This window comes from Somniosus microcephalus, chromosome 5, assembly GCF_052327205.1.
Source record: "Somniosus microcephalus isolate GS21.2 chromosome 5, FLI_Smic_1.0, whole genome shotgun sequence".
Classification (NCBI taxonomy): domain Eukaryota; kingdom Metazoa; phylum Chordata; class Chondrichthyes; order Squaliformes; family Somniosidae; genus Somniosus; species Somniosus microcephalus.
Window position 1 is genome coordinate 27,006,343 of NC_140991.1, and position 24,088 is coordinate 27,030,430.

General features: G+C 47.7%; 1 protein-coding gene across 2 annotated transcripts in view; it reads right to left on the reverse strand.

Moving 5' to 3' along the window:
• Window positions 1-24,088, reverse strand: part of LOC147116972 (activin receptor type-2B) — a 205,124-nt gene that overhangs the window by 18,956 nt on the left and 162,080 nt on the right. For both annotated transcript variants that reach the window (XM_085987475.1, XM_085987476.1), the window contains exons 6-7: window positions 15,864-16,007; window positions 8,936-9,084 (exon numbers count right to left, since the gene is read on the reverse strand). In XM_085987475.1, the coding sequence (XP_085843601.1) occupies window positions 8,936-9,084; window positions 15,864-16,007 (293 nt within the window). The remainder of the gene's footprint in view (window positions 1-8,935; window positions 9,085-15,863; window positions 16,008-24,088) is intronic.

The following is a 24,088-nucleotide window of genomic DNA, read 5'->3' on the forward strand; positions in this document are numbered from 1 at the left end:
TTCAAAAAAGAACTTCATTGGCTGTAAAGCGCTTTGAGACGTCCTGAGGTTGTGAAAGCAAAATAAGACAATACAGTCTGTCTTTTGCTTCACAACCTCCGGACCGTCCTCAAAGCAGCTTTACAGCCAATGAAGTTCTTTTTTGAAGTGTAGCCACTGTTGTAGTGTAGGAAACGCGGCAACCAATTTTCCCACAGCAAGCTCCCACAAACAGCAATGTGATAATGACCGGATAATCTGTTTTAGTGATGTGGATTGAGGGATTGGCCAGGTCACCGGGGGTTATCACCCCTGCTCTTCTTCGAAATAGTGGCCGTGGGATCTTTTACGTCCGCCTGAGAGAGCAGACGGGGCCTCGGTTTAACGTCTCATTCGAAAGACGGCACCTCCGACAGTGCAGCACTGGAAGTGTCAGCTTTTTGTGCCAATTTTTATTTGATTATGCTCCTGTCTCGATTACACCTCAACCACTTCTCTCTTTCTAGAAATGCATCCAGTTGCCTCTTGAATACATAATTGTAAGTTAATTCTTTGAACCCATTTCCACAGCCTCCCCAAGTAATGCACTCTACGAGACGACGACTCCAGACTTCACGTCCCTTCTTAATCCCAATCTGCTCATTTGAAATTTAAAACAAAAAAGACATACAATCCCGTGAACCCTCACTGTAAACAACTTGCCTGGGTCAACTTTTGTCAATTCCCTTCATAATCTTACTTTAGAACATTAATCGTGGGATAATTCAGCAGAGCACACTTCACCTTTAGCTGGCCGCTCTGAATTGATGCACATATAAATCGGATGCTTTTAGGAGGGTTTTGCAATCGGACTCTTTGTACTTTTGCAAAAAAACGCAATTATAGATTATCTCTAAGTGCCTTTGCATTTTGTGCCATTTTCCTTCAAGAGCAGAAACATAAATATTAACAGCTTAGGGATCGCTACGGCACACGCGTTCCAACAAGAGATCACTTAACCACCTAACCCCACTCGCTCGTAGTCGGGTCTCCAGTGCCGCCACTGTGCAATTAAGAGAGGGAGGAACTGGACTGTCATCTAATTGATGTCACCGGGGGTGTCGAGAAGAAATATCAGGGGTCGAGAGTTTTATCGTCCAAATTACTCTCAAAAGGCACACACACAAATAATAATTACTAGTTTGATCAGCAGCACACATGCTGCCTGGGCGAGGAACTTAAACTACAGAGAAACATGAAGCTACTCCCTCTCTCATGCAAAATAAAAAATTGTGCTTTAATCAATAACCAATGGCAATGTAAAGAATTTCCCTCATTCCGCTTTTGCTGGAGGATTCTATTTTTCATCATTGTGGAGTAGATTGATCCCTGGGCCGAGGGGGTTGTCCTATGAGGAGAGATTGAGTTGATTGGGCCGATGCTCTCTGGAGTTCAGAAGAATGAGAGGTGATCTCATTGAAACACATAAGATTCTGAGGGGGGAATTGACAGGGTAGATGCTGAGAGGTCGTTTCTCCTGGCTGGAGAGTCCAGAACTAGGGGCCATAGTCTCAGGATAAGGGTCATAGAGTCATAACAGCACAGGAGGTGGCCATTCAGCTCATCGAGTCCGTGCCGGCTCTCTGTAGAGCAATCCAGTCAGTCCCATCCCCCCGCTCTATCCCCGTAGCCCTGCAAGTTTATTTCCCTCAAGTGCCTATCCGAGTCTCCCCTTGAAAACATTGAGTGTCTCCGCTTCCACCACTTCCGTCGGCAGCGAGTTTCAGGTCCTCACCACTCGCTGCGTAAAAAAGTTTTCTCTCGCATCCCCCCCCCCCCCCGTATCTCTTGCCCAAAACCTTAAATCTGTGTCCCCGAGTCCTTGTACCATCAACTAGTGGGAACAGCCTTTCCCCGTCTAGCCTATCCAAACCCGTCATAATCTTGTACACCTCTATCAAATCACCCCTCAACCTCCTTTGCTCTAATGAAAACAAATCCAGCTTCTCCAACCTGTCCTTGTAGCTAAGGTCCCGCATCCCCGGGTCTGCCACTTACTACTGAGATGAGGAGGATTTTTTTCACTCAGAGGTTTGTGAATCTTTATTGAATTCTCTACCCCAGAGGGCTGTGGATGCTGAATCATTGAGTATATTCAAGGCCGAGATAGATAGATTTTTGTGCTCTAGAGGAATCAAGGGATATGGGGATCGGGCGGGAAAGCGGATTGAGTTCAAAGATCAGCCATGATCTTATTGAATGGCGGAGGAGCAGACTCGATGGGCCATACGGCCTACTCCTAATTTCACTTTTAACGCTCTGTTACTCAAGCTGCGTCAGAACTTTGCAAAGTGTTGCCGGCAGCTGGAAATATCCTTTTACCCTTATCTAGGCTGGCATACTGTACTGCACCCACTGAGGCAAGCCCCCAACAGAGGAGGGAAAGACTGTTACGGTAAGGCTACGGTGTTTAGTAATCAGAGAGGTATGAAAGAAAAAAAAAATACAACATCTCAAATAATGATGGAAAACATTGGAGGCCGCTCCGCATTGTCAGAGGGGGTGGGGGGGGAGAGAAAGGACAGAGGGTAACATTTTCTTGTAGGGGCCCTTCCTCATAATCGTTCTGAGGAGGAGTCTCCACCCACCCCCCCCACCCCCACAAAAACATGACCCCACTGTTTCTCTTCTCGGACGTTGACTGGCGCCTGCTGTGTATTTGCAGCATTCCGTGTTTTTATTTTTAGTAATCCCAGTTCAGCACTTGTTACGAACATACAAAATTGACAGGCAGGAAAAGACCAACTGATCCATCAAGCCTGTCCTATACCTCAAGAAGGCCGGCGCACCATGACGAGACACTCCTTCCATCCATCTCTCCCCCTCCCTCCCTCCACCACAACCCCCCACTGCCATTAAACCTCCAGGGAGAGGCAAAAAAAAACCAAACACCCAGAAAACTCCCAGAGCAAAATAAGGGGAAAAAAATACTCTGGAAATTCCTCGCTGACCCCCCTCAGGCGATCGAAAAACTTTAATCTTTTTGTTTAAAATTATAAAATGCCAGAAACATAGATCAGGTCGATTTGGAAGGGAAAGAAAGGCCAGAACAGTTCTGATGAAGGGTCGCACCTGAAATGGTGTTTTAATTTTCTCCGATGGTGACGAGACTTGTTGGGCATTTCTAGCAATATTTGTTTTTTTCCCCCCGAATTTCCAGCTCCAATACTTTTTAAAATACAATTTGCAGAAATCCGAGGAGGGTTCCGCCAGAGAGACAGCACAACATTCCGGCCCAAAATGGTGAACAAAGCACAAAAGAAAAGAGCCTTTTTAATGCTCACAGGATGTCACAAAAAAAAACATAGGCCCCGATTTTCCCCCCAGCCGTCGGGCGGGGTTTCAGGCGTGTGGGGGGGGGGAAATCCCGAATTTGGGGGGTCCCGACACCATCCCGCCCCACGTAAGTTTCAGGGGCGGCGGGTACCCGCCCCGCACTGGGACCTGCCGAAACCAGGCGGGAAGGGATTAGTGCCAATTAACTGCCTGTTAACAGGTAGTTAACAGGCAGTTTTTTAGCCTAATCCCTATTTTGAGGGGTTTCGTGTGGGATTCCCAACGGCTCCAAACCACGCCAGGTTAGAGCAGGCGGGCCGTCGGGTTGAAGGAGTTGGAGGGGTCGCGATGTTGGTGTTCAGGTGAGTGATGGTGCATGAGTGTAAAGGTAAGTGTGTTTGGTGTGTCTAAAGTGTGTAAAGAACTTTTACTTACCTGTACTTACCTTCACAGCCTTTCTTCCTGTAGCCGTCGAGAGCCCATCACTCAGCCGGTACTTAAAGCTGAAAGGCTGCGATCTGTCAAAAGTGACAGCCTTCAGCTTTGAGTGCCGGTAAGAGTTCTAACTGAGTCTGTGCAGAATGACTCATGTCAGAACTCAGACTGTCAGTGTTTGACAGCTTCAAACAGCTGTGAAACACTGATATTTCATCTGTCAAAAACTCTTGACAGATGAAATTGCAGTCTGTGACGTCACCTGTTGCCGGGTGGCCCTTAATTGGCCTGCTGAGACCGCTGGGCGGGCTCAACAAGGTCAATCAAGTGGAAATCGCGCGGATTGGCCGGACGTCGAAGTAGGCGGGTCAAAAACCCGAAAGGGGAAGTCCCGCCTTCTTCCCGACAGGTTCGGGAAAATCTACCTCATAGTCACTGTTGTAATGTAGGAAACACGACAGTCAATTTGCTCACAGCAAGCTCCCACACAAACAGCAACATAATAATGACCAGATTATTAGCGATGTTGATTGAGGGATTAATACTGGCCAGGACAACGGGGAGAACCCCCACCCCCCACTCCACCTGCTCTTCTTCAAATAGTGCCATGGGATGTTTTACGCACCGGGTAGAAACATAGAAGATAGGAGCAGGGAGTAGGCCATTCGGCCCCTCGAGCCTGCTCCGCCATTTAATGAGATCATGGCTGATCATCCAAACTCAGTACCCTGTCCCTGCTTTCTCCCCATATCCCTTGATCCCTTTAGCCTTAAGAAATATATCTAACTCCTTCTTGAATATATTTAATGAATTGGCCTCAACGGCCTTCTGTGGTAGAGAATTCCACAGGTTCACCACTCTCTGGGTGAGAAATTCCTCCTCATCTCTGTCCTAAATGGCTTACCCCTTATCCTTAGACTGTGACCCCTGGTTCTGGACTCCCCCCGCCATCGTGAACATCCTTCCTGCGTTAGAATTTTATAAGTTTCAATGAGACCCCCCCTCATTCTTCTAAACTCTAGCGAATATAAGCCCAATCGACCCAGTCTCTCCTGATACGTCATTCCTGCCATCCCAGGTATCAGTACTGGTGAATCTTCGCTGCACTCGCTAGACGGGGCTTCAAGTTTTAACGTCTCATCCGAAAAACGGCACCTCCAACAGTGCAGCACTCCCTCATGTACTGCACTGGAGTGTAAGCCTAGATTATACGCTCAAGTCCCTGAAGTGGGGATTTGAACAGTTAACCTTCTGACTCAGAAGCAACAGGGCTACCCACTGAGCCACGGATGTACCTCGGAAACCTTTTGGAGGTAGCTTGGTAGGTCTCGAGCAGACTACACCTCAATAGAAAACATGGCAACAACAACAACAACTTGTATTTATATAGTGCCTTTAACGTAGTAAAACGTCCCAAGGTGCATCACAGGAGTATTAAAAGACAAAAAATTTGACACCGAGCCACATAAGGATAAATTAGGGCAGGTGACCAAAAGCTTGGTCAATGGGGTTTAGGTTTAGGAGCGCCTTAAAGGAGGAAAGAGAGGCGGAGAGGTTTGGGCAGGGAATTCAGAGCTTAGGGCCGAGGCAACAGAAGGCACGGCCACCAATGTTCAAACAATTATAATCAGGGATGCTCAAGAGGGCAGAATTAGAGGAGCGCAGATATCTCGGGGGGGGTGGATGGGGATGTGGGCTGGAGGAGATTACAGAGATAGGGAGGGGCGAGGCCATGGAGAGATTTGAAAACAAGGATGAGAATTTTGAAATCGAGGCGTTGCTTAACCGGGAGCCAATGTAGGTCAGTGAGCACAAGGGGGTGACTCAGTTAGGAGACGAGCAGCCGTGTCACGGTAGCATATCAGGTGACACATGGCATAAATAAAGTGCAGGAAGGCTTCCCTCCCTTTGGTGCAGCCAAAGGGCATGTTGTGGTTTTGGGGGGAAAAAGTCACTTGAACACAGATGTAACTTAGCAACATGGTGCTGCAATTACACTAAAACTCCTCTAGGAGGCACCATTTCACTGTCCAAAAAAAACCACTCCATTTTCTCTGCTGCCCCATACAATCAGCAAAGCCACTTCGCTTGCAGCTTTTGTGGGAAAATGGACAAAATTACTGAATGCAATCCCTCAAAAACGCCAGCTGGAATTACTTCCTATGCAACAATAACAAAATTTTAAGCCTCAAGTCAGTTGCCATTTACCGGTGACCCCAATTATAAAAGGACGGGAATCCTGGAATGCAATCCAAAACAGTGGTTAAAATTCCACGGAATTATATCCCATGTACCAGCTACCCCAGTTACATAAAAAGGACAGGAATCCCCAAGTTCAACCCCCAATCCACTGGCAAAAATCCACAGAATTATATCCCATGTCACAAACACACAATTGAAGTCGTCATTCAGTCATCGTGTGTGTACCAGCGGCCCTGATAATCAGTCAGTGCCAAAAGAAATCTTCCCAAATCCAAGATTTAGTTATTGGGGAAAAATAAGTGCCATTTTAGGAAAGGGGGGGGGGGGGGGGCGGGGGGGAGGGAGGAAAAAAAACCAGAAGCCGACACGGTCTGCTCCTCGTAATTCAAAATACCGGATAGTTCAAATTTGTTCTTTTTAGTTGCACTGTAGCCATTTTAATTACGTTAGTTTTGACCCCGAGATGAACTTCCGACCACATATCCGCAGCATAACAAAGACCGCCTATTTCCACCTCCGTAACATCGTCTGAATCCGCCCCTGCCTCAGCTCATCTGCTGCTGAAACCCTCAGCCATGCCTTTGTTACCTCGAGGCTTGACTATTCCCACGGCACTCCTGGCCGGCCTCCCCACATTCCCACCCTACGTATACTTGAGGTCATCCAAAACTTGGCTGCCCGTGTCCTAACTCTCAAGTCCTGTTCGCCCATCACCCCTGTGCTCACTGACCGACATTGGCTCTCGGTTAAGCAACGCCTCAATTTTAAAACTCTCATCATTGTTTTCAAATCCCTCCGTGGCTTCTTCGTCCCTTCCTATCTCTGTAATCTCCTCCAGTCCTACAACCCCCCCCCCCCCCCACCGATATATCTGCGCTCCTCTAATTCTGGCCTCTTGAGCATCCCTGATTATAATCGCTCCACCATTGGTGGCCGTGCCTTCTGTTGCCGAGGCCCTAAGCTCTGGAATTCCCTGCCTAAACCTCTGTCTCCTCCTTTAAGACGCTCCTTAAAACCTACCTCTTTGACCAAAGCTTTTGGTCACCTGCCCTAATATCTTATGTGGCTCGGTGTCAAATTTTGTTTTATATCACTCCTGTGAAGCGCCTTGGGACGTTTTACTACGTTACAGGCGCTGCATCAATACAAGTTGTTGTTAATTCGATAAGGCAACTTTTTTTTTCATGCAAACCTTGTTGGAATGATCAGTAGTAGACTGTAGCAGGTTAATATTGGATAACACTCTCAATTTATGACAGGACACTTGATATTTTAACCTGTTGCCAATCTCCTGCTGAGCTGCCACATGAAAGAAACGTTTGCAGAAAATAGACTGATACTGTCAAAAAAAAACCCTGTGTAATTTGAAACCTCAGAATGCAGATCACATGTTTGCAGGCACTGCGTGCAAAGCTCTTTAGATTTCCTTCATTTAGTGTTTCCATGCACCTGATCCTCACAGCAGGACTTTGCCCAAGGATCAGAACTGTTGCCAAGAATTGAAATTAATTTTATCATTTGAGGAAAACGTAGATTAAAAAACAATTAATTAAAAAAAAGGATAATCTTCACTCTTCATTAAGTGTCTTACCATTAAGAATGTGGAACTCGCTGCCACATGGACTGGTTGAGGCGAACCACATAGATGCATTTAAGGGCAAGCTACAGAAGTGCAGGAGGGAGAAAGGAATAGGAGGATATGCTGATAATGTGAGATGAAGTAGGGTGGGAGGAGGCTTGTGTGGAGCCTAAACACCAGCACATACTAGTTGGGCCGAATGGCCCATTTCTGTGCTGTAAATACTATACTATGTAATATATCTAATAAGCTAGGTATTAAGCAAGCCCAGCGTCCTCTAGGGTAATAGAAATCTGGAACTCTATCACCCAAATGGCAATGGATGGTGGGGAACAATTGGAGCTTTCAAGACCGAGATCGCTAAGATTTTTGTTAGGTAAAGATATCAAGGGATAGGGAGCACAAAAGCGGGAAAATGGAGTTAAGATACAGATCAACCATGATCTAAATTGAATGACGGAACAGGCTCGAGGGGTTAAATGGCCTAATCCTGACATACCTGGGATGGCAGGAATGACGTAAGAGGAGAGATTGGGTCGATTGGGCTTATACTCACTGGAGTTTAGAAGAATGAGAGGGGATCTCATTGAAACTTATAAAATTCTAACAGGACTAGACAGACTAGATGCAGGAAGGATGTTCCCGATGGCGGGGGAGTCCAGAACCAGGGGTCACAGTCTAAGGATAAGGGGTAAGCCATTTAGGACAGAGATGAGGAATTTCTTCACCCAGAGAGTGGTGAACCTGTGGAATTCTCTTCCACAGAGGGCAGTAGAGGCCAATTCATTAAATATATTCAAGAAGGACTTGGATATATTTCTTAAGGCTAAAGGGATCAAGGGATATGGGGAGAAAGCAGGGACAGGGTACTGAATTTGGATGATCAGCCATGATCTCATTGAATGGCGGAGCAGGCTCGAGGGGCCGAATGGCCTACTCCTGCTCCTATCTTCTATGTTTCTATGTTGCCATGACGTTTAATGAAACAAGTTGGGAGGCTGCAACACCAATAACTGTCTCCTCTCTGTGCCCCAGTTACCCTCGGGTATTTCACCCAAGTGCCCACTGCGTGTGTGTCTAAGCCTTGAAAGGGAACAGTGTCAGGCCGGTTCACCTGTGGCGCAGTCAGCACAGATAGGCCACATTCTGTCCTCACCCCACACCCACATACCAGGCACTGCCAACAGGGGTCCTGATGGGCACCATGGCTGATGTTCCCCTCCTTATCCCTGGGCACTGAGGCCTATTGTGGTGCCCCCCACCACCACCACTCTGGATGAGGAGCTAACTTTGGGGGGGGGGGGGGGGGAAATAAACGTCCTACTCTGCATGGCTCAGCTACTCACTGGATAAGCGGACAGAGCCAATTCGTAGACCCCTCCCTCACTGGATCCCTAAAATGACAGCGCGTCCCTCACTCCGTACCTGTGGGCGATTGCAGGCTTCGGTCCTTCGCCTTTGCATCGGGGAACGTCTTCGTGAAGGAAGGCCAATCCGCAAGACATTGTCTCGGCAATGTGACCGAGCTCATTCCAGCTGATCACGTTCCCCTTCAGGTAGTCCGACAACGAGCCCTGGGTTTAAAAATAAGACAAAATCAGTGGATTAGACGGTGTTCATCACTCAGTATTGACAGCAGTATTTACCAAAACAATCTTGAAGGTTTAGCCATTGTTTATTTATCTCCCCCCTACTTAAGTTTGGGAAAACAAAAATCGGTTTGATGACTCCTGCTGCCAGTACCCAAGAGCAGACATCAGGCGAGGGCAGAGCCAGTCGCATAAGACCATAAGAAATAGGTGTAGGTAATTTGGCCTTTCGAACCTGCTCCGCCATTCAATACGATCATGGCTGAAATTCAATCCCAACTCCACTTTCCCGCCCGATCCCCATATCCCTCAACTTCCCTGAGTATAAGAAATTCCTCCTCATCTCAGTCTTAAATGGCCGACCCCTTAAGCTGAGACTATGCCCCCTGGTTCTAGACTCTCTAGCCAGGGGAAACAATCTCTCAGCATCTACCCTGTCAATCCCCCTCAGAATCTTATATGTTTCAATGAGATCACCTCTCATTCTTCTAAACTCCAGAGAGTATAGGCCCATTCTACTCAATCTCTCCTCATAGGCGAGCTCTCTCATCCCAGACATCAATCTAGTGAACCTTCGTTGCACCGTCTCTAAGGCAAGTATATCCTTTCTCAGATAAGGAGACAAAAACTGTGCACAGTACTCCAGGTGTGGTCTCAACAAAGCCCTGTACAATTGTATTAAGACTTCCTTACTCTTGTATTCCAACCCCCTTACAATACAGATCTCGGTCTTGAATTTTTAATATTCTCATCCTCGTTTTCAAATCCCTCCATAGCCTTGCGACCCCCCCCCCCCCATCTCTGTAACCTCCTCCAGCCCTACAACCCTCTGAGATCTCTGCGCTCCTCCAATTCTGGCCTCTTGAGCATCCCTGATTTTAATTGCCCCACCATTGGTGGCCGTGCCTTCAGCTGCCTAGGCCCTAAGCTCTGGAATTCCCTCCCTAAACATCACCACCTCGCTACTCCTTTAAGACACTCCTTAAAACCAAGCACTCTTTGACCAAGCTTTTGGTCACCTGTCCTAATATCTCGTTATGTGGCTCGGTGTCAAATTCTGTTTGATCATGCTCCTGTGAAGCACCGTGGGACGTTTTGCTATGTTAAAGGTGCTATATAAATGCCCAGTTGTTGCTGTGATGGCCCACCGTGTGTGAACACCCTGCCAATGCTCTCTGGCAGGGCTCACGAGCATGAATAATAACCACTTGGATGAGTTACTGGGAGGGAGGAGGGGGGTGAATTGGAATTGAGCCCAGCAGCACTTTTAGGACAGGACAGGAGAAAACTGGTAAGTTTGGGGGTGGGTGGGGGCGAGTCTTTACAAAACGATGCGAGGGAGAGCAGAGTGAACCCACTAAAAATTGAGCCATTCGAAAAGATATGCAGCAGTACTCACGATCTCCTGCCCTCACGTCAGCGCAAGATTGACAGAAGCCGTTTCTCCGCGGTTTATGCCATTTCTCTGTGGATTTTTTTTTTTACAAAGAGTTTGGGGAATCCTGCCATGGACATTTCCACCCCATTTTGTCAATATGCAAAAAATACTTTTCTGAAATGCATGGTGGGGGGGAGAAAGAGACAATGACCCAGAAATCCGGGTCTCCAAGGGTGAGTACGCACGGGGTACTCACCCGTAGGCCCAATGGAAGTGCCGGTTTTGTGCATGCACTGCGCATGCGCGGGAAACCGGCACTTCCATTCCCCTGAAAGAAGGGGTTCAGAGGTGGAACGGGCGGAGAGGCAGTGCGTGCGCATCGAACTTACGTTTTTTTTCCAGGTTTTCCCGGGAGGGTAAGTCTCCAGCTGTTACACTTTTAAAGAGCAGGCGCAAGGCCTGCTTTTTACAAGGTAAGTGGTGAATTAATTAAAATTAAAACATTTTTTCCAGAGGTTTATTATTTTTAAATACTTTAAAGAAAGGTAAGTTTATTTTTAGCCCCGTTAGAAAATGTAATTAATTTTTTCAAAAATTTAAATTATTGTTTAAAATAGTTATTTCATGTAATTTATGGTTTATTTAAAAAATGTGATTTAAAAAAAAATGTATTTGAAGATTTAGTGATGTTTTGGGGCTTATAGTATTTATAGGTTTGACAGGTCTTCCTGTCAAACTTATGAATGAAGCATTCCCTGCTACCATTGGCTCTCCATGGCCCACGTGATCCCAGGGGACGCATCGAACTAACTGCGCCCCTGGGATACGCAAGCACTGCGCGCCGGCAGTTGGAGGAGGCCCAGGATCGGAATCCCACACAGGCCCACAGCTCAACGGCCGGCGCGGTAGGTAAGTGCAGGTCGGGGGCTTGCACCCGTGGGAAGCCCCTGACCCGAATTTCTGGGCCATTATAGATCAATGAAGTGACCCTCACTTAACGTGCAACTGGTTAAGACGCTGTTCAAGGATTCACACACTCATGGGCGCTGTGACAGGCTTCAAGGTATTTGGCCATTTGTTAGTCATTTGCAAACTGCAATTGGAGATATGAAGCCCCACCCACCCGGTCACCCCTGTGTGTGGTCTGGTTCACAGACACTTTCCCACTTCATTATGAAGGTATTTCGAGGAGTCCAAGGCAGAGGTCTCCGTGTGGGCCTCCACAGCACAACACAATCAATCAGAGGGCTTGTGGAATTTTAGAAATGACACTTATTACTGCCGCGGACTCGGTCTCACATCTGGGAAGCATTTGTGATCAGTGCAGAGGGCTGTACCAACGAGACACACAGTAGTGAGAACAACACCACACATTACCACCATGTTATGTCCAGGGCCCCAGTCTTAAATTTGCCTTTTTGTTTTAAAAAAAAGTCATTCTGTGGGCATCACTGGCAAGGCCGTCATTTAATGCTCATCTCCCTGGTTGCCCTGATATGATGATGTTGGGCCGCCTTCTTGAACCGTTGCAGACCACTGTGGCGATTCTGGTTATTCTTTGTCATGACCACTTCAGGGGGCAGTTAAGGGTCACACTGGAGTCACACATATCGGCCAGGCCGGGTAAGGGCGGCAGATTTCCTTCCCTAAAGGACATTCGTGAACCAGTTGGGTGTTTAACCACAATCCAATAGTTTCATGGTCACTTTTACCAATACCAGGTTTTTTTTTTTTTAAATACTGAATTCTAATTCTCAAACTGCCATGATTTCAACTCTCATTCTCTGCATTTATACAGCGCCTTTCAGATACCCCAAAGTGGAAACTTTAAGTGTAGGCACTGTAGTAATGTAGAGATGCTGAGAGGTTGTTGCCCCTGGCTGGAGTACAGTATCTAGAACCAGGGGTCACAGTCTCAGGATAAGGGGTCGGCCATTTAAGACTGAGATGAGGAGGAATTTCTTCACTCAGAGGGTTGTGAATCTTTGGAATTCACTACCCCAAAGGGCTGTGGAAGCTGAGTCATTGAGTATATTCAAGGCTGAGATAGATAGATTTTTGGACTCTAGGGGAATCAAGGGGTATGGAGATTGGGCGGGAAAGTGGAGTTGAGGCAGATCAGCCATGATCTTATTGAATGGCGGAGCAGGCTCGAGGGGCTGTTTGGCCTACTCCTGCTCTTATTTCTTATGTTCTTATGAATGTAGGAAAAGCGGCAACCAATTTGCGCACAGCAAGAGCCCACAAACAGTAATGCAATAACGGACCGGATCCTCTGTTTTAGGTGATGCTGGTTGAGGTATAAATATTGGCCAGGACACCACTACATGACCGTGCCCGGCTTATACGACAACATGGAGATCCTCGTCTATTTCAGGAGTACATTAATGGCCCAGAAATTTGGGTTGAGGGCTTCCCGCGGGTGCAAGCCCCCGACCTGCACTTACCTTGCGCGCCGGCCGTTGAGCTGTGGGCCCCCGTGGAATTCCGATCCTGGGCCTCCTCCAACTGCCGGTGCGCAGTGCTTGCGTATCCCAGGGGCGCAGTTAGTTCGAAGAGCCGTGGAGAGCCAATCGGAGCAGGGAATGCCCATTCATAAGTTTGACAGGAAGAGCGGTCAAAACTTATAAATACTACGGCCCCAAAACATCACTAAATCTTCAAATAAATTTTTTTTTAAATCACATTTTTTTAAATAAACTATAAATTACATGAAATAACTGTTTTAAACAATAATTTAAATTTTTGAAAAAAATTATTTTATTTTCTAACGGGGCTAAAAATAAACTTACCTTGCTTTAAAGTATTTAAAAATAATAAACCTGTGGAAAAAACGTTTTAATTTTAATTAATTCACCACTTACCTTGTAAAAAGCAGGCCTTATGCCTGCTTTTTAAATGTGTAACTTCTGCAGACTTACCCTCCCGGGAAAACCTGCAAAAAAAACGCAAGTTCGATGCGCACGCGCTGCCTCTCCCGCGCACGCGTTCGAACTCTGAACCCCTTCTTTCAGGGGAACGGAAGTGCCGGTTTCCCGCGCATGCGCAGTGTATGCAGGAAACCGGCACTTCCATTGGGCTTATGTGCGAGTACCCCGTGCGTACTCACCTGTGGAGACCCGAAGTTCTGGGCCAGTATGTTGAAACTTAATATATATACAGCCAAGGTGCTATATAAGCAGCATATTTACTGTAAAATGGTCATTGGCTGCTTTGAATGTTTCTACATGTTGAAAACATGCCTGTGTCAGTATTGTGTCAATTCCCCTCACGGCAGGGCAGGTCGCCTTCCCCAAAGTGACATCCGTGAACCAGTTCGATTTTTATCGACAATCCAACAGCTCCAGGGTCACTTTTACTGATATACCAGCTTTTTATTTCCACATTTTTTTTGTGAACTGAACAAAAAAGCTGGTATCAGTAAAAATGACCATCAGATTGTCGTTAAAAACTTTGTTCGCTAATATCCTTTGGGAGGAGGAGACACGCCGTCCTTACCGGGACTGGGCCTATACGTGACTCCAGTCCCGCACCAATATGGTTGACTTTTAACTGCTCTCTGAAGTGGCCGAGCAAGCCAGCCAGTCAGTAGGGCAACTAAGGGATGGGCAATAAATGCCAGCCTTGCCTGCGGCACCCACATAAGAGAATTTAAAAAAAAATAGGGGGAAAAATTCGGTTGTTTTGCGCCTCCCGTTAGGTCGCAAAGCAACTAGTGCCCGGGTGCGGCGAAGTTTGCGCTACTCGCGAAATTGACCAGACATTTTGCGGCGGCACTAAACACTACCGCCACGATCTCCTGCGCCCACAGATCGTAACGTCAGTCGAGCGTGCAATGCCCCGGTTGCGCCCCGGACCGGATATTGAGTGGTACTGCCTGCCGCTAGCAACAGCAGGTTGAGGGGAACGTTTTGCAGTCGGGAAGGGGCTGGGGGAGCGCTATTTAAAGGCGGCCACTTCCTGACTTTTTTTTGTCGGCAACATTTTTGCACCACGCATTCCGGGAGTGAGAGAGAGAGACTTCTGGAGAGATTCAACGCTGTGTGAAGGAGTTTTGGGTACTGAGCAGCACTTTGCAGGTTCATTTTGATTTGACCTTCCTTGCATCGATTTAGAAGACTATGGGGGCTGCACTCTCAGCTCTTTCCCTGGGCCTCTCCATTGTTCTTTCCAGCAGATTTGATGTATAGGTCGCTCCAGGCCGAGATTCAAGGCTGCAATGAGCAAGGTGTGGATGGAGAGCAAGATCGACCCTCCCTTTTAAGAACTGGCCGGCGCCAGTGTGATTGTGATCCATTGCTGACTGACATCACATGAGCTTCGCCAGCGCTCTGAGGTAGCGCCTCGCTCCTTGGCGTTAGCGCCTTAAGACAGATGTTTAGCGCCTGATTTAGCGCTCAAATCACCTCCAGGGGCGATAGAAGCCAAGTTTGCAGTCGGAGGAGATAATTAGCACCTGGCGCTAAACTTTGCGCCCGGCCGATACCGAATTTCTCCCCCATAGCCTTTTCCCTTCCTGGACTTGGTAATGAGCATTTTCAGACAGCTCTAGTCAACAACAACTTGTATTTATATAGTGCCACCTTTAACGTAGCAAAACGTCGCAAGGCGCTTCACAGGAGCCAGTATCAAACAAAATCTGACTCCGAGCCACATGAGGAGATATTAGGGCAGGTGACTTGGTCACAGAGGTAGGCTTTAAGGAGCGTCTTAAAGGAGGAGAGAGTGAGGTGGAGAGATGGCGAGGTTTAGGGAGAGAATTCCAGAGCTGGAGGCACGGTTGCCAATGGTGGAGCGATTAAAATCAGAGATGCGCAAGAGGCCACGACTGGAGGAGCGCAGTGATCTCGCAAGATTGCAGAGCTGGAGGAGGTTTGAAAACAGAGATGCGAATTTTTAAAAATCGAGGGTTGTGGGGGGTCTGGAACTCACTGCCTGAAAGGGTGGTCGAGGCAGGAACCTTAACCACATTTAAAAAGTACTTGGGTGTGCACTTGGGGTGCTCTAACCTGCAGGGCTATGGACCAAGAGCTGGGAAGTGGGATTAGGCTGGATAGCTCTTTGTTGGACGGCGCAGACACGACGGGCCGAAATGGCCTCCTTCCGTGCTGTAACTTTCCATGATTCTATGGTTGCCGGACCGGGAGCCTATGTAGGTCAGCATTACCGCTGATGCACTGTTGGGGCCCCAGCAATGTTCACTTTAAGCTGCGCAGCGGTCTGGAGCTCCTGCACAGCCGGCTCATCGGCTTTTAAATGCAAAAACCGCGCATGCACGGATTTTTGAATGGGCCGCACATTCATTCCCCCCCCCACCCCCACCAAAAATTAGAGGCAACATTGGTCTCCATTGTTTAAATACAGACAGTGGCTGCATTGCCCCTACCCGTTCATGGAAGGAAGAGATGAGCCAGAGCTCCATCTCAAGGTTTGATCCACGCTTTTCAGATCCAATATAGCGCAGCACGTTCTCATGTTTCATCCCGGGCGTGGTGTAAATATCCCGTTCATTCTGCCAGGATAGCTTGTCCTTTTTAAAAAAAAACACACAAAGAATTAAGTACTTCAAATAACATGAAATCCAGTCCTTTTATAAAGTAGCATAAAGGTTGGCGCTCTCGATAACTACATGGTGCTTACAGCCTGCGGTGGAGGCAGGAATTCCTCGACCGCGCCTTCGGTATTCTCCCCCCCCCCGCCCCCGGTCTCTCCTGAAGAGGCCAGTTCGTGGTGGAGTATGGCTCCACCGCCACCGACTGTTCTCCAGACGCTCGTCCACATGGCCATTGTTGGTCCATGTGGCACGGAGGGCGAGTGTTGGCAGGCTACTCGATCGTGGGTGGAATCACAACCAAGCTCAATCCCGGCCTCACCCCCCCCCCGCAGACACCCCATTTCCCCCTTCCCTAGCGTAGGGTCACCGAGCCGAATTTCAGCCCCTCCTCCCCTATCCCAACTGCTGCCTTGGCCGACATCAGCGAGTACAAAACGGGACTGTTGACCGAATCTGGCATCTTCCTGGTCTCTATGGCTTTGTATCACATCAGACGGCGCAGTTACCCATTCAGCATCGGTGGAAGTTGGGAATTTTTTTTTTACATTACGAACAAAACACGCACAACATTTGAAAGCAATCAATCAATAAGATACACACAACACGGCACCAGACAAAATGGGCAGGAAAAGCTTCAAATCCAGTGGGCATGGTGCCGACTGTTCCTGTACTCTATAGCCGTGTTAATAAGGCAAACTCTGCAAATGAGGAAACTGCGAATAGATGAATGAATGTCACCCCTGCACTACCACAGCGCATGGCTAGTTTTACGGGACAGTGCGGCGGCCAGGACTCCATTAAGTCAACATGTTTTACTGCAGCACATCACTTGATGAAGGGAACTCCTAAATAACACAGTGCCTGTTTCGCCCGTCACTTCAGTCCTGCTGCCAGTTAAGCAGGCCCCAGCTGCACGGTGCAGCAAAGGTGTCAGCCAGTGGCTCAGTGGGTAGCACTCACACCTCTGAGTCAGAAGGTTGAGGGTTCAAGTCCCACTCCAGAGACTTGAGCACATAATCCAAGCTGACACGCCCAATGGAGTGCTGCACTGTCGGAGGTGCCGTCTTTCGGATGAGACGTTAAACCGAGGCCCCGTCTGCCACCTCAGGTGGACGTAAAAGATCCTATGGCACTATATGAAGAGGAGCAGGAGTGTTGGCCTGGCCAACATTTACAGCTCAACTAACACCACTAAACCAGATTATCTGGTCATTATCACATTGCTGTATGTGGGATCTTGCTGTGCGCAAATTGGCTGCTGCATTTCCTACATCACAACAGTGACTACACTTCAAAAAATACTTCATTGGCTGTAAAGCACTTTGAGGTCATTAAAGGTGCTGTATAAATGCAAATCTTTCTCTTCTTTTATGTTACTGGGTTAATAACCCAGAGAATGAGAGTTGAATGTAAATTCTTTCTTCCTTTTTCATCTGCTGTGCAATCCTGGTGCGTCACAGGCTCCGTCCGGTACCTGTACAACGCACCGGGGCAAAACTCTCGTTCTATCTGTCTCGATAACAAATCAGTGTACATACTCGGTGAGAACCACAAACTGGAGCGAGTGCAAACCTTCCTGGTGTTGAGCCCGGGGGGATGGGTAGAAAATAGAGGCAGTAGAGAGGATGGAAAGAGCAAGTAGAAATACAAGTCTTAAAAAAAGCCTGCCTACTCCATGGTCCCTTGTGTAAAAGCACTGAGTTTATAGGGTACTGGCTCACACAGATAATGGCGGTCACAAGTTTGGGAGGTGGTCTCGTTGAAACATACAAAATTCTTAATGGGCTTGACAAGTGGAGTTGAGGTCGAAGATCAGCCGCGATCTTATTGATTGGCGGAGCAGGCTCGAGGGGCAGAATGGCCGACTCCTGCTCCTATTTCTTATGTTGACAGGGTAGATGCAGGGAGGATGTTCCCCCTGGCTGGGGAATCTAGAACCAGGGGTCACAGTCTCAGAATAAGAGGTCGGCCATTTAGGACTGAGATGAGGAGAAATTTCTTCACTCAGAGGGTGGTGAATCTTTGGAACTCTCTACCCCAGAGGGCTGTGGAGGCTCAGTCGTTGAGTATATTCAAGACAGGGATCGATAGATTTTTGGATATTAAGGAAATCCAGGGATACGGGGGTAGTGCAGGAAAGTGGAGTTGAGGTAGAAGATCAGCCGTGATCTTATTGAATGGCGGATCAGGCTCGAAGGGCCGAATGGCCGACTCCTGCTCCTATTTCTTATGTTATTAGCTTAGGAGGTTATTTGGAGCCAAAAAGGAATAATTTGAGCTGCCAGTGATGGGTCAGGTCAGGTCAGGTGCCATTAATGAGGCAGTTTGGCCGGTCAATGGCCTGGTGCCCTGAAGTATTGTGGATCTGCCTGGCTTAGGCGCCAGATTACCGAATCTGCCACAGGAGAGTTGACTCAGTTTAAATCTTTGTTCCCTGGCAAGACATTCTTGGAGCCACCTCCATCGCAAAAAAAACCCCACTTCGTCCCCACAGGGTGAAAATTGGTCAGCATTAAGGCAGCTATAACAAGTGTTGGTTTGCGCCATTGGTGGGCAAACAGCAAGTACGAAGGACATCTCACAAGCGGGCAAGGTGAACACCACGGCTCACCATTAAATGCCTGACCACATTGCCATCATCCTTCCGGTATGCGACATATCCCAAAGGGAGGTTCCACCAGTTGAAGGTGTGGAGCATCAGCAACCCAGTCCCGAAGGCCTCAGAATCTTGGCACACACTCGGCCTCCAGTTAATGCCTCCCGGCAGCTGTTACTCCACATCTCAGCTTCCTCATTGGACACTTGCTTTCAATACCAGCGAAGGACTATTTGCCGGGCAGCTAGCGATGTGACCAGCTAACTCCATGTTCTGGATGTCCCAGGTCTGGTGAGAACATTACACTGAGCTGGCATCTGACCCAACAGAATGGTCTATTGGCGACTGACCTGGGGTAGTGTCACTGCCACCTCTCAAATAATTGCAGTCCTACAAGAGCATTTCAGTGTCCTGTGGTTGCTGCCTGATCCTTTTTCTGTTGTCTCCTCCCCTCCCACTCCCTTCATCCTACAAGATGCACTGCAGCAACTCGCCAAGGCTTCTTCGGCAGCACCTCCCAAACCCACAACCTCTTCCACCTAGAAGGACAAGGGCAGCAGGCACATGGGAACACCACCACCTCCAAGTTCCCCTCCAAGTCACACACCATCCTGACTTGGAAATATGGCACATGGCAGCTGTCCTTCATTCTGCCAGCGCAATTCACACCCCATCTAGAGCCATCCTTTGTTCCTTAACCTGTCCTATTACCACCTCCTCTCGCCTTGAATATCTCTTAATCTCTCCTGGTTTCTATCCTATCACTGACCTTCCAGGGAGTGGGCCTTTGGCGTAGCGGTAGCATCCCCGCCGCTGGGCCAGAAGGTGTAGGGTTTCGAACCCCGCTCCAGATAGTCCCGGCAAGTGGAGTCGGAGCTCCGGCTCTAAATTCTGGGTTGACATCCAGCGGGATACTTGCGTCCGTGGGTGTGGGTGGCCCCCCACCCCTCGTATGGGTTGTGGGAGCCCGTAAAACCCTCCCGCCAAAGGACTAACCACCCTAATGGCTGGTACGAAGATGGTTACGGTCACGGAAGGAGCGTTAATCGCGGCCAGAAATCCTTCCACCACTTCATACAGTTCCCCAAAGGGAACAGTATGAAGACACGTACGACGACGACTGACCTTCCCTTTTGTTCTTTCATCCCCTCCCCCTTTTCCCAGCCCCCAAACCTGCTTTCCATTTCCTGCTTTTTTCCAGTTCTGACGAAAGGTCATCGACCTGAAACGTTGACTCTGTTTCTCTCTCCACGGATGCTGCCCTGGCCTGCTGAGTTTTTCCAGCGTTTTCTGTTGTTATTTTGGAAATATACCTCCTTTCCTTCATCGTCGCTGGGTCAAAATCCTGGAACTCCCTCCCTAACAGCACTGTGGGAGCACCTTCACCACACGGACTGCAGCGGTTCAAGAAGGTGGCTCACCACCACCTTCTCAAGGACAACTAGGGATGGGCAATAAATGCTGGCCTTGCCAGCGATGCCCACATCCCATGAATGAATGAATGAATAAAAAAATATCTCAAGTTGGAAACTCCAGAAGCTTGGTTTCACCCAAGCTCTTGCCTACATTCCTATCTCTCCCCCACCAACCTTAATGCCCCCAGCGTTATTAATAATACGTAGTAATAAATAATAGCATTACAAGTTTCGATAGAATTTGTTAGCTAGATTGTGGTTTACTTGAATCAATCACAGTCTTACAGTGTCAGTACGTTTGAAGCTACTAACAGTAATGTGCCCAGAATGACTGGATGGAGTTCCAATCTACCAACCCACATCTAATTTACTTTCACTGAATACAGTTCCTAGCTGAAGAACAAAATGTTTCCCCAAATGCGAATTAAAAAAAAAAAACCTGAACAAGCTAAATAGAATTGGAACACTGAATCGGTTCCCCAAGATCTTCGAAGTAGAATCACTTTAGCGCAAATAGTATTTTTTTTGTTAATCAGTTTCTTTTTATATTTGTTGAGTGGCTGGAACAAGCCATTAAATTCCCTGTCACATGAAGATTTGGAGACTGGCTGCTTCATTGGTTTATATATAAACCTGACACTGCGAGTACATCTCTCAGCAAACGAGCTATGAGTTGACTGGGATCCAACTGTATTCAACATTTTTCTGTACCAAAACAAGCCAGCACTCCAAGCCCAAGTTTTTTTTTAGGCGACAACTTTACACTTTGATTTAGAAAATCAAATCTTTTGGAAAGCCAGCAGGAAGCTGATAAATTCTAAACTAACACCCCTCCACCCACCCAGTTAATCTGCATGAGCTGGTTCGACCACTCTACCCAGTCCTCTCTCTCAAAGACTCTTTTATGTATTTATATCACCCGGCTATAAGACCTGGAATATCGAATGGAATGTCCTGTGCTAATCTGAAGTTTACAGCAACATAGACCCGCTGGTTTTAAAGAAAGTTGCATTTATATAGTGCCTTTCACGACCTCAGGACGTCGCAACGCGCTTCACAGCCAATGAAGTACTAGTTTTACCAGACCACAGACGTTCCCTGACAAACTGAATTGCTGCTCGGGGAAAAGCAGGAGGTGCTCACCCACAATCAGTCTGTGCACACACCGGAATCATAACAATACTCGTCAACATTAATATTGGCCGGGACAATGAAGAGGAAAAACTGCATAATCATCGGTTTCACTGTGACAGGAGCTCCACTGGCATTCAACCAAGCTGGGAACACAAGGCACAGAGAGCCTGCAACTTTTCCCCATTGCATACATTGCGTCTTCTTCCTGCAAATATCGCCACCTCCTCTTTCGGAGGTCCAGTTCCATGGTCGCTGGCTGCCATTCTGCCAAGAGGCCGATCCCGAGAGCGCGCGCGCCTCAGAAGGCTGTCCGTCCACGGGAGGACAGCGGAGAAAAGTCACAGCAAATGCCAAGGTCCTATCCCATCACTTGAGCTCCATCAAACATGCCCTTTTTACAGCAGCCTTCACTGGATGATTACGGTGATGAGAACGCCAGCTGATTTCCCGCCCGCCTGCCAAACTCGGGGTCGCTGAGGTCAATTCGTTGGCCTCTCCCGCCACTGGCTGGGACAAACTAACTGACCACAGACCAGGAATCAAACCAAGAACCCGTGTCTGTGTATTCCCTTGTGTTCTTGTATTCCATTGAGATTAACTGGCGATCTAATTGAGGTGTTTAAGATGATTAAAGGCGTTGATAGGGTAAATAAAGAGGAACTATTTCCTCTGGTGGGGGGAGTCCAGAACAAGGGGGCATAACCTTCAAATTAGAACTAGGCAGTTCAGCAGTGATCTCAGGAAGCAGTTCTTCATGCAAAGGGTGGTGGAAATCTGGAATTCTTCCCCCCACCCCCCAAAAGCTGTTGAGGCTGGAGGGTCAATTGAAAATTTCAAAACTGAGACTGAAAGATTTTTGTTAGGCAAGGGTGCTAAGGGTTACAGAACCAAGGCGGGTAGATGGAGTTAAGATACAGATCAGCCATGATCTAACTGAATGGCGGGACAGGCTCGAGGGGCTGAATGGCCTCCTCCTGTTTCTATGGCTCAATTACACACGGCCTTAGCCAACTGAGCTACAAGGGGAGCTGCCTGATGCTCCACGAAGAGAGTTCAGAGCAGAAAAGGTCTCCCCGATGTCGCGGCCAATATTTATTCCTCAAACACCACCTAAAAACAGATGATCTGGTCATTTATTTCATTGCTGTTTGTGGGAGCTTGCTGTGCGCCAATTGGCTGCCGCCTTTTTCTACATTTTCAACAGTGGCTATATTTCAAAAGTACTTCATTGGCTGTGAAGCGCTTTGGGTTGTGAAAGGCACTACGGATAAAATGCAAGTCTTTATTTTTCTACATCAAGTAAAATGATCAGGACTAAAACTTCATTTACATTAACTAAGCTGCTGCTGCCGGTATCCTCAGTGTTGGCATTGCAACTCGACGAGGGAGTGCTGCGGCCTCCAGAGGCTTGCAGGCCCACTAAAGAGCTGCGAGAGGGAAGAACAAGAGTATAAATATTGGCACTAGATAGAGGCAGCCACGTTATTAGTCTGACTGCACAGGCTTGAGCGGCTCATCCCACCCATCCACGCAAGCAATTTTTTCCCCGCCCCAACTATGGGGGGGGGGGGGGGGCGCGGAGTGGAGGTATAAAAGCCGGAACCTTTCCCCCCTCAGGCTACGGACTCCACCCAAAAATGTTGTTGGGGTGGGGGTGGGGCGAAGAGGGGAAAGAGGCTACGGTTCCGCAACAGGAATGTGCCTTAAAATCTCAGATCGTTTTCCACAGGGGCGCTGACTCTGATTGGATGTATTCCTGGAGATTTCATCACATGACCACCTGCCTCCAACCGCCCCCTCTCCATTGGTCGCCCGACACGCCCATCCTCGGGGCGCCCCGCCTTCCCGCGCTGATTGGAAAGCGAAGAGACTCTTCATTACCCGATTGACTGACGGTCAAGAATCATCCAAACAACCATCAATTCCCATCCGCAAAATTTTTATCACTAATAATTGAAAGTATTCAAAGACATTTAAAAAAATATATTATTTTTGCTCCTGGGTTGCTCGCAGCAGCATCCCGGAGATTAATCCTCCACAACAATCTTTTGGAGGATGCCGAGAAACTCCAGTATGATTTGGACAGGTTAGGTGATTGGGCAGATGTATGGCAGATGCAGTATAATGTGGATAAATGCGAGGTTAATGGCAGGAGGTTGGAAACCTGAGCAGGGAGGCAAAGGAAAGGGAAACAACGATAGAAGCAAAAGACAGGAAGGAGAAAAACAAAGGTGGCAATCAGAGAAATCAAGGGTTTAAAACAAACATGGCCACAGTAAATAATAATTCTAAAAGGTCTAAGAGCGTTAAAAAAACAAGCCTGAAGGCTTTGTGTCTTAATACAAGGAGCATTCGTAATAAGGTGGATGAATTAGCAGCACAAATAGAGGTAAATGAATATGATATGATTGCGATTACGGAAACATGGTTCCAGGGGGACCAAGGCTGGGAACTCAGCATCCAGGGGTATTCAATATTCAGGAAAGATAGGCAAAAAGGAAAAGGAGGTGGGGTAGCATTGCTGGTTAAAGAGGGGATTAACACAATTGTAAGGAAAGATATTAGCTCTGATGATGTGGAATCTGTATGGGTAGAACTGAGAAATACCAAGGGGCAGAAAACGTTAGTGGGAGTGGTGTATAGACCCCCGAACAGTAATGCAGAGGTTGGGGATGGCATTAAAAGGGAAATTAGAGAAGCGTGCAGTAAGGGCACAGCAGTCATCATGGGTGACTTTAATCTACATATAGATTGGGCTAACCAAATTAGTAACAATACTGTGGATGAGGAATTCCTGGAGTGTATACGGGATGGTTTCCTGGACCAATATGTCGAGGAACCAACTAGGGATCAGGCCATCTTAGACTGGGTATTATGCAATGAGAAAGGATTAATTAGCAATCTTGTTGTGC